Source organism: Caretta caretta, chromosome 7 (assembly GCF_965140235.1).
Source record: "Caretta caretta isolate rCarCar2 chromosome 7, rCarCar1.hap1, whole genome shotgun sequence".
NCBI classification, from domain to species: domain Eukaryota; kingdom Metazoa; phylum Chordata; order Testudines; family Cheloniidae; genus Caretta; species Caretta caretta.
In genome coordinates this window covers 92,840,552-92,855,205 of record NC_134212.1, presented here as the reverse complement: position 1 = coordinate 92,855,205, position 14,654 = coordinate 92,840,552, and the positions used below count along the sequence as shown (strand labels likewise).

The 14,654-nt window shown below is 44.0% G+C and overlaps 1 protein-coding gene across 2 annotated transcripts in view; it reads right to left on the bottom strand.

Moving 5' to 3' along the window:
• Positions 1-4,341, bottom strand: part of PCGF5 (polycomb group ring finger 5) — a 65,775-nt gene extending 61,434 nt beyond the window's left edge. Inside the window, exons 1-2 of one of the 2 annotated variants that reach the window (XM_048856608.2) lie at positions 4,193-4,341; positions 3,312-3,612 (exon numbers count right to left, since the gene is read on the bottom strand). In XM_048856608.2, the coding sequence (XP_048712565.1) occupies positions 3,312-3,423 (112 nt within the window). In that variant the 5' untranslated portion in view covers positions 3,424-3,612; positions 4,193-4,341. The remainder of the gene's footprint in view (positions 1-3,311; positions 3,613-4,192) is intronic. The other variant, XM_048856604.2, reaches the window with a different exon arrangement.
• Positions 4,342-14,654: the final 10,313 nt, after the last annotated feature.

Below are 14,654 nucleotides of genomic sequence, written 5' to 3'. Positions count from 1 at the left end.
TATTCCTAATATGGAAAACTCCGCATATTGTCCTGGGTCTATCACTTGAAATTTCTAGAGTAGGGGGAAAAAATCTCGGAGCAGGAATTTAAGTGACAACTATATTTATTTAACACCTTTTAAAAACCTTTACACTTACAGTATGAGATACACAAATATGGTACAATTTTAACTGTCTTGTTTTATAGTACAACACAAAGCGACAGCCAATACAATGGAGAAAAAAATAAACAAAATGTGAGATGGGTTTCAGAATTTTGAGATATGTGCCATGCATGTCAGTGAAGCGAGAGAAGCGTCAGATATACTTGATTTTTGGCTGCACCATGACACTTAGGGCAAACCATTATACAAGTTTCACGACTCACTCTAGGTGACTTACCACAGCTTAAAAGCACCAATGTGACATACCTTTAATTCACTAACATACAAATCATGCCATACAGTGCGCTAGTTTCCCTTTATATAGGGTAATTGTTAATACGGATGATCCACTTTCAAACCCTGGTACTGAGCCAAACAGTTATGTATACGTGTCAGTGCTGCTGCACCCACATTAACACTGAAGGAACACAACGTGATTGATACTTTATTTACAAAGACAAGGTGGGTGAGGTAATATCTTTTATTGGATCAACTTCTGTTTGAAAAAGCGACAAGCTTCTGAACTTACATAGAGCTCTTCTTCAGCTCTGCGTAAGCTTGAAAGTTTCTCTCTTTCCACAACAGAAATTGGTCCAATAAAAGATATTACCTCACCCCCTTGTGTTTCGAATATCCTAGGATCAACACAGCTACAACAAGACTGCAAACAATTGTATTTACATACCATTCTAGTTTCTTTATGTCAAAAATAGCTCAAGGGAAAGAGCCTCTCTAAGATTTTCAATGATAATCACAAAGGTATCTAAGCACTGATTGCAACTAAGCAGAAGTCTCATATTGGAACAAGAGATTTGCTTATATTTTACATTATATTTTGCATTTTACACTGAATAACTGTTCTATTTATATAAGATGAAATTTTCAATAGAAGTGCTCATTATAGGGCAAAACCTCCCTCAGAATCCAGCCCAAATCAAGGGAGTGCAGGCCTAAAACTCAAAGACAAACTGGAGTCAGTTCTCAGAGGCTACTCCAGCCTCCACGCCTTTGGAGCAAGAAGGGGCATATGGAAGGACCAGAGGATCTGCATAGCATATGGTTCTCCAGCTCTGACTCATCTCTCCCTTACCCACAGCTAAGTAACAAGATAGGCGATACACAGAAAAGCTTCTCTGTAGATCAGCTACTTTATTAAACTAAACTTTTACCTCTTTATATAGTAACTTTAAAAATAACCTAATTTTTAGAACAATGTCCTTGTTAGCAAGCTTAAAATTATAATTTAAAAACACTTCACTTGTTCAAGGGCACAAATAAAGTTGACCGTTAATCAGCCACTCACTTACAATGTAGAATTCCATTAAAGGATCAACTATTCCCCAAATCTACTGCAGACTTGCACGCACTTTATCACCCTTCTGAAAATTGCTTAGGCACTTATCTTCCACTTACACGCTCCATTAAGTGCCTATCTGCCTATTTAAGTACACGCTCAAGAGACCACCTTACTGTCACAATTACAAGGAGCAGAGACTCAAATTGGAGTTCCCTCTATTTACAAATGGAGGGGTCTTGGTGGTAGGGTATCCTCTTTGAGGGACTCACCTTGTTCCAAAACTGGATCAGTTTACTGACCTTCAGGAGACACTGCAAGTCATACACAATTACTTAGGCTTCAGAGGAGGGAAGGGCACCAAAGGGACTGAGGTTTGTTTGTTGAGGGTTGGGAAATTCTGTAGGCCTTCTGATGTGAGTACAGTACTGTTAGGAGATGCTGTAGGATGAGCTGGTAGTTTCAGCAGGGAGATTTGTTTTTGTAATTTATGTCAAAGACACTCAGATTGATATATATATATTTATTATTATTAATATTTAATACACAACAAACAGTTATGAAAATTCTGGCCCAGGTAATTTTTCTGTGTAGAATGGCATCCTTAAATCATGGTAAAGCTAGTACTCCCTCCTTCCTGAACTTCACTGAGTAGACATTACACGCTCACTTGATGAGGATGCTGCTCTTTGAGTCTGATCTGCAAGGACTATACTCTGTGTGTAAGATACCCCAGAGAGTTCTCCCTGTCTCTATCATTCAGAAGGCACAGGATGGTTTAAAATTCCTAGCTGTTACTTATGACAGACACTGCACTAAGACCATTGTCCAGATACCTAAATATTACAAGTGGCAGAGCAGCCGCATCTACAACTTCTCTACCAAGAAAAGCTAATAATATACATCTGGTCTAAAGGGAGAGAAACGAAGAGAGAATCCAGGCTGAGGAGATGCCATTCATCAACATCTTCATCATCTGGGTGTGGCTTTACTAGCTAAATGATAAGTCAAGTCCCTGAGAAGCCACAGCACTAACACCATTAGTAGCCCTTCTGTGCTGCACAAATAGCATGTATTATTCAGGAAGCACCCTGTGTGATCCATCAAGCCTAAATTACTAGAATTGTATGATTTAGGCTTGAAGAACTCTGACGGCTGATTGGGGTTAAAGAACTGGGAAGTGAAAACACTCCACAGCCCCAGAAGTTTTGGAAGCCTTCCATCCTCACTAGAATGTAGGTATTTTTGGCATACAGATCAGCAGGACATGCTTCACTGCAACAGATTCCTCCTATGCTATATCTCCCAGAGTGCTCTTCTGCAAACCAAAGAATTCTCAGGGAGAAGTAGTCTCTGTTCTTGGATAGTCACCAGTAGCAACTCAACTTGCCACAAAGGGAATGGTTCCCACATTGGTGGCTATACATTGTAAAGCTGTAGTCAGTTCCATGTGCAGAAACTCAAAGGTGGGGGGTCTTGTGCAGATGCCTTGGCCATTCATTTTCAGTGCAGACAGAAAATTTCTCACCAACTGGCAGAGCTTGGCTTAGTTCAGAGCCTTCCCTCCCCATAGTTCATGTTCTTATGTTACTAGAAATGTACACTGGATACAGTATACTGTAATTTTAAATAGAGTATACTACCAGAACCATAATAAATCCCACTGAAATATTTGACTTCTCTCTTCCCCAATTAACTCTAAGGCCCAAAGTACTCCACAGTGAGATTTTTCAGTGATAACAGTATATATCCAAGCTGAACATCCTGAAACACTTTATAATCTTTCAGGCTATACAATTTTTAAAAAATGAGTGGTGATATCTGGAGGATACATTACTTGTGAAGGATGGATACCTTGCAAAGTACTACTTACAGGTATGGAGACATTCAGTTACTGTGGTTGGCTTGATAAGATATCCTTTACAGATGTAACAGGTGATATGAGGATTGAAATCTTTCACCAAGTGCTTCCTCTGGGTAGCCATTCGTGGGGCAGGCGATGCTGGCTGAACGCTTTAGGCCAGAGGCGTGAGTTTGACAGCTGGAGGTGATGTGGTTCACAGGAGCTGCTCTGTGCAACTGCACCTCTCCAGGCATTTGATGGACATTCCAGACCTCTCACAGGGACATCATTCATAACTCCTGCTCCTTTTCTGGACTAGGCGTTTTCATACCTGCAAGGCATGTGAAAGGAGAAGCATAATGATGATGTCCCAACAGACAAGTGTCACAGTCCTTCGCATGGGGCAATCCACAGCACTGACTCTGTGCTAGGTGCTTTTTGCTGACAAGAATTAAGCCAGTGCCTCCGCCCCCCATGAGCTTACCTGAGGCTAGCAAAGTGACCAGGGCAAGGTGACACTCAGGGCTGGGGGAGAAGGTGGGTGGGGGACAGGTGCAGGGGCTGCGCTTAAGCTGCCGGGACCCTGGGAGATTTTCAGTAAGCCCTGGAGGAGCCTGGGAACGTCCCACTGAACCACACACAGGGCGAACTCCTCCTTCCGTAGAGGCACAGCCCGTAAACAGGCCTCACAGTGGGTCCCGGCGAAGGGCGGCTCTCCCCGCGCGGGTCCCGTCCCCCGGCCTGAGGGGAAGGGGGGGAGTCTCCCCGAGCGCTGGGCAGGCCGGGACACCACGGCCCAGACTCAGGGCTGTAGTGTGGCGCTCCCTCCCTCTTGGAAAACTCCTGTCCCTCCCCCCATGCACCTGCGGCGCCTCCTGCCCCGTGTCCGCCCCAGCCCCCCCGAGCAGTACCTGCGGCGCCCGTCGGCCTCTGGCCGGCAGCAGCCCCAGCCGCGCTGCCCAGCGAAAGAGAAAGGGAAACAGCGTGCGCCTCCCGCCCCTTCAAGCCCGCCCTCCTTCCCGCCGGGCTGCCGCGGCCGGTCCCAGCGCTGGGCCAGAGCGAGAGCAGGCGGGACAGGCGCGCAGGCGCTGCTCCCACGCCGAGCCCTCCTGCGCCACAGCCCAGGCGGCCTCTCGGGGCAGGGCGCGGCGTCCCCCCGCGGGCCCTGGGGCTGCCGCTCCCAAGAGCCCCAGGCACCGGCTGCTGGAGCGGGCAGCTGGGGACTCGGGGGAGCCGTTGGGGAGAGTGGGTAGTTTTGGAGGTGAGGCAGAGGGCAGCTGGAGAGAGGTGGGGATGGAGGGGGCAGATGGCTGGGGAGAGGAGGGGCAGTAGCGGAGCTGGAGAGGGCAGATGGCTGGGAAGTTGCAATGAGGCTGGCAGATGGGTGTGGATGGAGAGGAGAGGTGGCTGGGAGAGGTGGGGATGGAGGGGGCAGATGGCTGGGGAGAGGAGGGGCGGTAACCGAGCTGGAGAGGGCAGATGGCTGGGAAGTTGCAATGGGGCTGGCAGACGGGTGTGGATGGAGAGGAGGGGCGGCTGGGAGATGTGGGGCTGGAGAGGGCAGATGGCTGGGGAGAGGAGGGGCAGTAGCGGAGCTAGAGGGCAGATGGCTGGGAAGTTGCAGTGGGGTTGGCAGATGGGTGTGGATGGAGAAGAGGGGCGGCTGGGAGATGTGGGGCTGGAGAGGGCAGATGGCTGGGGAGAGGAGGGGTAGCGAAGAGGCTGGATGGCTCTGAAGCTGGGAGCAGCCTGTGTTGAGTGGCATTAGGTGAGGAGAGCTGTAATTGGAACAAGATAGTCAGGGCCCCACTGATCTGTACTCAGTGACTTCTCTTTCTGTCATGGTTTTAATAAAAATATCTCCAAAGGGACTTGAATCACACCTCTCAAGGTGTTTTTTTTTTTTTAAATATTGAATTTTGTTCTTATTATAAGGCATATCAAACTTTTGGACAGCTGAAACTTAAAATGAATTTTCAAAACTTTTATCCTTTCTATATAGCGCTGGGCATTTAGGGAGAGAACACAGTTACTATCAGTAAAATACTGAAATAAATTAGGCTCAGGTCCAGAAAATAATTACATACACGCTTACCTTTAATGGGACTACTCATGGATGTAAAATTAAGCATGAATGAAAGCATTCCCCATTGTCAGATATTTACTGTTTTGCTCCCTGATTTAAAATACAGGGTTGCTATCAAAGTTGTTGGGATGGACCTGCTGGTGTATATTTAAAAAAACAAAACTGATGCATGGTTGGTGAAAACACAAATTAGGTGGAATTTGCTAAAGATAAAAACAGAACAAAGTACTTCCCATGCTGTGATTTTGCTGTAGAATCTGTGACTGTGTCGTGCCATGTCTACCACCTGTAGCCTGTGACTTTCCACTTTACTTGTGAAACATTTGCTTTGTGTAGGCCCAGTTCAGTCTCATCTTCCATATTTAGCTATGCTGCAACAGTAGGAGGCTTTCCTAAGGCCCAATCCTGCCGTCAAATCTGGATGCGTGGAACCGTTACACCCAAATGGAGTCCCATTACTTCAGTCTGAGTGCAGGATAGGTCAAGTATTGTTCAAAAGAAATCTTACTTATAATTAAAGTTATGGTACAATGAAAGTATTGGAATTTTTTTTAAGTATGAGGTTTTTTTTAATTCACCAAAAGTTCTTTTCCAACAAAAAAAGACTACAATATAAATGAAAGTTTGCTGAACTATAATCAATTTTAACTTAGTAGTAAAAAAACAAAAACAGCATGTATTAAGAACATAAGAACGGCCATACTGGGTCAGGCCAGAGGTCCATCAAGCTCAGTATCCTGTCTTCTGACAGTGGCCAATGCCAGGTGTTTCAGAAGGAATGAACAGAACTGGTAATCATCAAGTTATCCATCCCCTGTCACCCATTCCCAGCTTCTGGCAAACTATCATCTATCAAAAGTTACATTTTGGTGGCTTTGGCCTTGTACTGTTCCCACTGTTTGTCATATTAGACCCTCTGGCAAGTTTTACTAAGATTAGAAAACATTACCTTGTAAGAAGGAAAACATGCATTGTAAGCAAATATTTGTTAGATGACAAAATTGTTTAAAAGAAGTATAAGGAAACAGTGAAATAAATTCCCAAGTACTTTCAAAAGTTTCAATTGATAAAACATTACAAGTTAATGAAAAAACATTGCTTCCCATAATCTAAACAACTTTTACCATGAGGTATATAAAAAGGAGGATTTTAAGACCCGATTTTCCAAAGCTGTTCCTTATTTACACACAGCAGACAGGCATTGACTCAGATTAGGGAAATGTGGGGGAGGAGGGAAGAGGAAATCATTAATTTTTACAAACTACAATATAATTAAAGTCAAGTAACAGTTCTGAAACATAATTAAAACCAAAATTATTAAGATACAGGGAAGTTCAGCTATTTGAAATTGAAAGCTGGAAAGGGTGTGGATGTCTGAATGGAGTATTTAAAAAAAACATTGAATTGTTACTCTTTTAAAAATCATAATGATCTTTAACAAATTTATTCCTAGAAGAATAACTGTAATACTGTTTTCATATCAATCAATCTTTGATTTGGCAAATTGAATATTTCCATTTGTGATTAAGTTTTATCAACTGTCAGAAGTTGATTTTTTTTTCAGTATCATCAGTTGGGTGGCCCTACTGAACATGAAATAAAGTCTATAAGCATCAGAGTACAATATGAAACCCCTTTGGGTGTAAAATAAGCTGCTGACATTCTCTTGGCCGTTTCAAAATGGTTGAGGCTGGGAGGGTTGCTTTAAAAGAAATTCTGTCTGGATCCTAATTTTGTGGACTTCAAAACTTACTCGGTTTATAAAATCTCTTGCTTTACTCCTGTGGGAATTCTGCGCCAAGAATTAAAAATTCTGCACACAATATTTTAAAATTCTGCAAATTTTGTCAAAATAACATTGCATAATCACGCCCGTTTCAATTAATTTGGTAATTTATTTCAAAATCAGCAAGTATCTCTGTAACAATACATACACACAAAAATTCCCCCAGGAGTAGAGAGTTAAAGAAAGCCCTATGACAACCCAGTTCCTGTTTCTCTACCCCCTTTGCCCCCCCCCCCGAGCCCAGCAGGGAGCCAGACACCCACAACCCCTCCCTCCCCCCAGAGCCCAGTCACAGGACCCCCCCGTAGCCCAGACACCCACACTCCCTTCCCCCCACAGCCAAGCTGCAGGCCCCCCCGAGCCCAACCATGCCCCTCCTTGCCCAGATACTCACACCCTCTACCCACCAAAGCCCAGCCATGCCCAGACACTTGCCCCCTACCCCTCAGAGCCCAGGGATCCAGAAGGAGAAAGAGCCTGATGGAGACTTGCATGGAGTTTCCTGCAGGCTGTCTCCTTCCCTCAAGGCGTGCTGGGAACTGCAGCTGCTGGGAACCCTCTAGCTCCCTTCCTTTGGCAGTGTCTTCTATGTGCGAACTGGGCTCTGCTGCGTCCAGTGGCCCCTAGTGGTGGCCAGCAGCACTGCAGCCAGTTTCTGTGGGGGAAAGGAAATTCTGCCTACACAACATTAATTTCTGCAAAATTCTGCATTGTGCAGTGGTGCAGAATTCCCCCAGGAGTATTGCTTGTTAAAAGGACATTTCTAAGTATATTTGTTCTTCCACCAGACTCAGTTTCAAATAGTAATTGATGCACAACATCCCATTAAAGCATAGCTACAAAGGTGGAATGATGTTGTTGTAATGATGTCTAGCTCATACCATATTTTAGAGCCAAACTGCAGTTCTGCTAACTACCCATACAGAAGTGACTGGTTTAGACACTCATGAAATTCAATAAGGACAAATGCAAAGTACTCCACTTAGGAAGGATCAATTGCACACATACAAAATGAAAAATTACTGCCTAGGAAGGAGTACTGCAGAAAGGGAGCTGGGGATCATAGTGGATCACAAGCTAAATATGTAGTGTATTACTGTTGTAATAAAAGCAAACAGCATTCTGGCATATATTAGCAGGAGTGTCACAAGCAAGACACAAGAAGTAATTCTTCTGCTCTATCCTGTGTTGATAAGGCATCAACTGAAATATTGTGTCCAGTTCTGGGCACCACATTTTAGGAAAGATGTGGATAAATTGGAGAAAGTCCAGAGGAGAACAACAAAAAATGGTTAAAGGTCTAGAAAACATGGCCTATGAAGAAAGATTGAAAAAAATGGGGTTTGTTTAGTCTGGAGAAGAAAAGACTAAGGCGGGACATGATACCAGTTTTCAAGTACATAAAAGGTTGTTAACAAGGAGGAGAGAGAAAAATTGTTCTTGTTAATCTGAGGACAGGATGAGAAGCAGTGGGCTTAAATTGCTGCAGAGGAGGTTTAGGTTGGACATTAGGAAAAACTTCCTAACTGTCAGGGAAGTTAAATGCTGGAATAAACTGCCTATAGAAGTTGTGGAATCTCCATCATTGGAGGTTTTTAAGAGCAGGTTAGACAAACACCTGTCAGGGATGGTCTATAATACTTAGTCCTGCCTTGACTGCAGGGAACTAGACTAGAAGACCTCTCAAGATCCCTTCCAGTCCTACACGTCTATGACTCTATGATTCATAAGCCAAGTCTTTTAAAACCTTTTATAAGGAATATCGATCAGGATTTAATATTTTGGTGTCAAATAAGTGATTATTTTTGCATTGTAAGAAAAATAGCATAATCAAGAATAATAAATTACATTAGTGCTTTTAAATATATTACATATATACAGGGCATCAAGTACAGAGGAGATAACTACATCCCTTGAATGCTAATGAGGAAACTAAAGCTGCCAAACTTTTTCATATTCTTTAAACACCTGATTTTGCTTCTGATTGTCTTGCTCTTTTTTCCATAGATGGTAGAAACAAAAGTGTGTCCTATAACGTACTATGGTTTTAGCTAGATACCGCCATTACTACTGTGGAAAGCAGTCTACTGTGTGGAAAATATAGACTGTATCCTAAAAAGTTTTAAAGTTGAGGGGTAATTTGTTGCATTCCCTATTAAACTGTTGCAGTACTCTGACATACATGATGTACAGTAATTCCTTGCATTCTATAGAAAATAAATATCTTTTTAATGGAGTGGCCAGGTCATAAATAACAGAGGAGTGAATAATGCAACCTGTGAACTGCAACTGCTCCATTAATATTGCTCGTTAATGAAGCTGTAACACTTTCAAGAACTGACATCAAATATTGACAACATTTAAGTTTTCTGCTGTTATGTCAGGAAACAGAAAATAAGCGTTGGATCAATAGTCAAGATGACACTAGCATTTTACAATCAAACTAAGACCCTGCTCCTCCACCATGTAGCTAGGCCCTGAGACACCTATGGAGACCTACTGGTTCAGTAAAAGCATACGCATCTATCCATGTAGCTCCAGGTGCAGGATTGAAGCCCCAGTTTTTCTGATTATCACTTTGAGATACAGTTTAAACATTAATTGGTCAAAAGCTGATGTGTTCTATTTCCCCCGTACATAATATTCATTGTAATCAAGCACCCAGTTATCTCAAGAGACATTTGGATTTATTGGGTAGGCAGAAAAGATCCTGGGCCACATCTGGTTTGGAAAAATTGTTTCCCATCTAAACAACTATGTTTGGAAAACTGTGTTTTGTCTGAGCAGTCAGAATCCTGTTTAAGAAGAGTTACTGTACTTACTTCCATCAAAAATAGAACCACTGGACAGGAAGTCATAATTAGGAAATAATCATTGCTCTGTGGTGACAGTACTAACTTTAAAACAAATACTCACGATTTAAAATTACTGCATCTTTTCACAGATGAAAATTAAAATATGCTAATTATAACCTCTTCTAGCACTTACTTTATTTTTGTTTCTGATGCTATGTTCCTGAATTATGGTTAAAATATTTTTTCCCTAAATATAAGTAAACTAACAGCTTTTGTTGTCATTATCTTGGGATCATACATTGTCATTTTCTTTACTTTCCAAGGGAATGGAAACTACTATGTAAAAAATCATTTTATTTTATTTAAATTTATACTATCAAAGACTTTATCTTTCACTTGGGGCTTTTCTATCTCTGATTTGGTGGAAAAGTGTGGGAATATTTCCTTCTCCCTCATACTCCTGAGAAAGGGTCACCAGAAGGGCTCTGGAATGGGAATCCTTTCCCATCACCTTTGAGCTCTACACAAGGTGCCTATCTGTTGGCAAGTACTAGCAGTTACTTAACTCATTTTGCCAGAGGGTGGCATTTCTCTCACATGCTCACTCTTATTTTGTATGCTATGAATGCACAGTGAAATCTAAGGTGCGAGCCTGAATATGGTGATACCTTTAGCAAATAAATGTGCTGACACATGTTTTCGAGAGGAGGGTGAGGTTTTATCATAAAAAGGACTCCTATTCATTTTCATTGGTCAAAAACATACTCTTTATACCTTTATATGGCATTCTGACAGTTATCCTATTTGAATTATAGGATACAAATACCTGAATTATTTGCAGTCAAAGGAGGGCAATATACAGGCCTTGAACCATGGATATTAATGTGTACATATGGATCCAAATAAAATAACTGTACTATGAGACTTGTCTGAAACATTCAGATCAGAAATGGAAAATACTATCAGATCATTAACCCATCCCCTCCCAAAGTAGGATTGTTTCTACATTCTATGTAAGTGTTATCTTGAAGCAATAGCAGGACGTATACCATCCTCTGCAAAGAGGAAATAAGATGAGCCAGCTGAACAGGGTTATGTCAGCAGAGGGCAGTGTGGTGAATCCCTTAAGGGTGAATTTGCTTCTGTTCTTTTTCCTCTTACTCAGAAGTTGTTCCAGGATGACTGGAACGGCAGCTGGTGAGGAGTGGGTCACAGAGGTAGGATGTCTGGGGGCCCTGAGGACAGTGGTGTGGGAGGCAAGTAGTGGAGTGTACATTGGGAGATACCAGGTGTTAGAGCCCTAGGCTCAGCTTTTTCAAGGTATGTAGTGTTGCTGTGCTCAATTTCACAGGGAATTTAGCTACTTAGAAGTCCTTTTGAAACTGAGATGTAGGCTCCTATATCAGTTTGGCATTGCAACGCTGACCACAGCGATGCCTAGATACTTAAAAATCTAGGGCAGGGGTGGGCAAACTTTTTGGCCTGAGGGCCACATCTGGGAATAGAAATTGTATGGCGGGCCATGAATGCTCACAAAATTGGGGTTTGGGTGCGAGATGTGGTGCAGGCTCCAGCTGGGGGTGCGGGCTGTGGGGTGGGGCTGGGGATGAGAGGTTTGGGGTGCAGGAAGGTGCTCTGGGCTGGGATCAAGGAGTTTGGAGGGTGGGAGGAGGATCAGGGCTGGGACAGGGGGTTGAGGCGCGGGGGGAGGCTCAGGGATACAGGCTCGGGGAGATGCTTACCTCAAGTGGCTCCCAGAAGCAGCGGCATGCCCTTCTCCAGCTCCTATGCGGAGGCACAGCCAGGCGGACTACACGCTGCCCTGTCCACAGACACTGCTCCCACAGCTCGCATTGGCCGCAGTTCCTGCCCAATGGGACCTGCGGGGGCGGTGCTTGGGGCGGGGGCAGTGTGCAGAGCAGAGCCCCCTGGATGCCCCTACATGCTGCTGCTTCTGGGAACCACGTGGAGCAGCCCCCAACCCTGCTCCCTGGCTGGAGCGGGACCATGCCACTGCTTCTGGGAGCTGTGTGGAGTGGCCCCCGACCCTTCTCCCTGGCTGGAGTGCCAGAGCGGGGCAAGCCCCAGACTCCGCTTCCCAGCGGGAGCTCGAGGGCTGGATGAAATGGCTTGCAGGCCAAATCTGCAAGTTTGCCCACCCCTGATCTAGGGCATAGTACCTAGTGCTTAGAATGCCTGCAGCACTGGTTCGAAGCTTTTGATAATCAGAGCACATATCAGACATTTAGAGAGGACTGGTGTACCACAGGACTCCAGCAATGCAAAGAGTAGGTGTCGCTCACACAAAGTAAATGTCAAGTAGAAAACCTTAATGTGATTGAGACAGGGAGGGCGAGGTAATTTCTTTTATTAGATCAACTTTGGTTGGTGGAAGAGACAAGCTTTTGAGCTACCCAGAGCTCTTCTTCAGGTCTCGAAAAGATAAGCAGAGTGCCTTAGCTAAGTACAAGGTGGAACAGATTGTTAAGCATAAGAGGTTAACACAGGGCCAGCCTTGTGGAAAATGGCACGCTGGTAGAACTTGTTGTGACGCTGCACTCCATATGATTTTATGAAAATATGCTAATGAGTGTGAATATAATGTAACTGGAATATGCTTCATCCAAAAGGCCTCTTGTAAGATATCATTACAAAGCTTATAATCTACTGAGTGTGGTCATCTAATTTGTATAAATGTATCGTTCTTGTATCTGAAACTAGAAATATGAAATATAACTCTGAGATCCTACTGTAATTATACAAAGTGTGGGCCATTGGAATCGTGATGGTTCCCATGAACTAGGACAATTGTAAATGGCTCTATTTACTTGCAAGCCTTCCTGTGAGTCAGGCAAGGAAGAATGAAGGCTTGGGGTCTCCCAGGACATGTGACCATGTCACCTGGTATTGGAATCCATCTTAAACCTGGTGCTTTTCCATTTAGAAGGGGGAGTGGGGACCCAGAGAGAGAGAGAGACAAATGATCTCCACCTTGTGCCAAAGTTATATGGTGGGGGGAACAGAACAAAGGAGCTGCAGTCATGAAAAATCCCCTAGCTACCACCTAAGCTGGAACAAGGACTGTACCAGGGGAAAGGATTGGACCCAGACTAGGAAGGAGTCCAGTCTGTGAAACAAGCTTATTCGAACGTCTCTGAGGGTGAGATTTTATCTGTAATCAGTTTCTTAATGTAGTAGGCTTGGACTGGCATGTTTTGTTTCATTTTGCTTGGTAACTTACTTTGTTTTCTCTGTTATTACTTGGAACCACTTTTTATATTTAATAAAATCACTTTTGCTTATAAATTAACCCAAAGTAATTCATTTCTGGGGGAGCAAATAGCTGTGCATCTCTCTCGATCAGTGTTATAGAGGGTGGACAATTTGAGTTTACCCTGTATAAGCTTACAGAGTAAAATGTATTTATTTGAAGTTTGGATCCCATTGGGAGCTGGGTGTCTGGATGCTAGAGACAGGAGCACTTCTTAAGCTGTTTTCAGTTAAGTCTGCAGCTTTTGGAGGACATGGTTCAGACCTGGGTCTGTGTTTGCAGCAGGCTAGCGTGTCTGGCTCAACAAGACAGGGTACTGAAGTCCCAAGCTGGCAGGGAAAACGGGCTCAGAGGTAGTCTCAGCACATCAGGTGGCAGCCCCAAGGGGGTCTCTGTGACTGAACCCGTCACACTTGTATTTTAGCACCCTTGGCCCCCACTGTAGTCCATCTTTTTGTGGAATGTTGGTGTAGAGGGTTTCTACATCCATAGTGGCTAGGATGGTGTTTTCAGGAAGATCAACGATGGATTGTAGTTTCCTCAGGAAGTCAGTGGTGTCTCGAAGATAGCTGGGAGTGCTGGTAGCATAAGGGCCTGAGGAGGAAGTCTACACAGCCAGACAATCCTGCTGTCAGGGTGCCAATGCCTGAGATAATGGGGCGTCCAGGATTTCCAGGTTTATGGATCTTGGGTAGCAAATAGAATACCTCTGGTCGGGGTTCCAGGGGTGTGTCTGTGCGGATTTGTTCTTGTGCTTTTTCCAAGGAGTTTCTTGAGCAAATGGTGTAGTTTCTTTTAGTAACCCTCAGTGGGATCAGAAGATAATGGCTTGTAGAAAGTGGTGTTGGAGAGCTGCCTCTCAGCCTCTTGTTCATATTCCGACCTATTTATGATGACGACAGCACCTCCTTTGTCAGCCTTTTTGATTATGATGTCAGAGTTACTGACCGCTATGCCTACCTACATGCCTCCAGCTTTCATCCAGACCACACCACACGATCCATTGTCTACAGCCAAGCTCTACGATACAACCGCATTTGCTCCAACCCCTCAGACAGAGACAAACACCTACAAGATCTCTATCAAGCGTTCTTACAACTACAATACCCACCTGCTGAAGTGAAGAAACAGATTGACAGAGTCAGAAGAGTACCCAGAAGTCACCTACTACAGGACAGGCCCAACAAAGAAAATAACAGAACGTAACTAGCCTTCACTTTCAGCCCCCAACTAAAACCTCTCCAATGCATCATAAGGAATCTATAACCTATCCTGAAGGAAGACCCATCACTCTCACAGATCTTGAGAGACAGGCCAGTCCTCACTTACAGACAGCCCCCCAACCTGAAGCAAATACTCACCAGGAACCACACACCACACAACAGAACCACTAACCCAGGAACCTATCCTTGCAACAAAGCCCGTTGCCAACTCT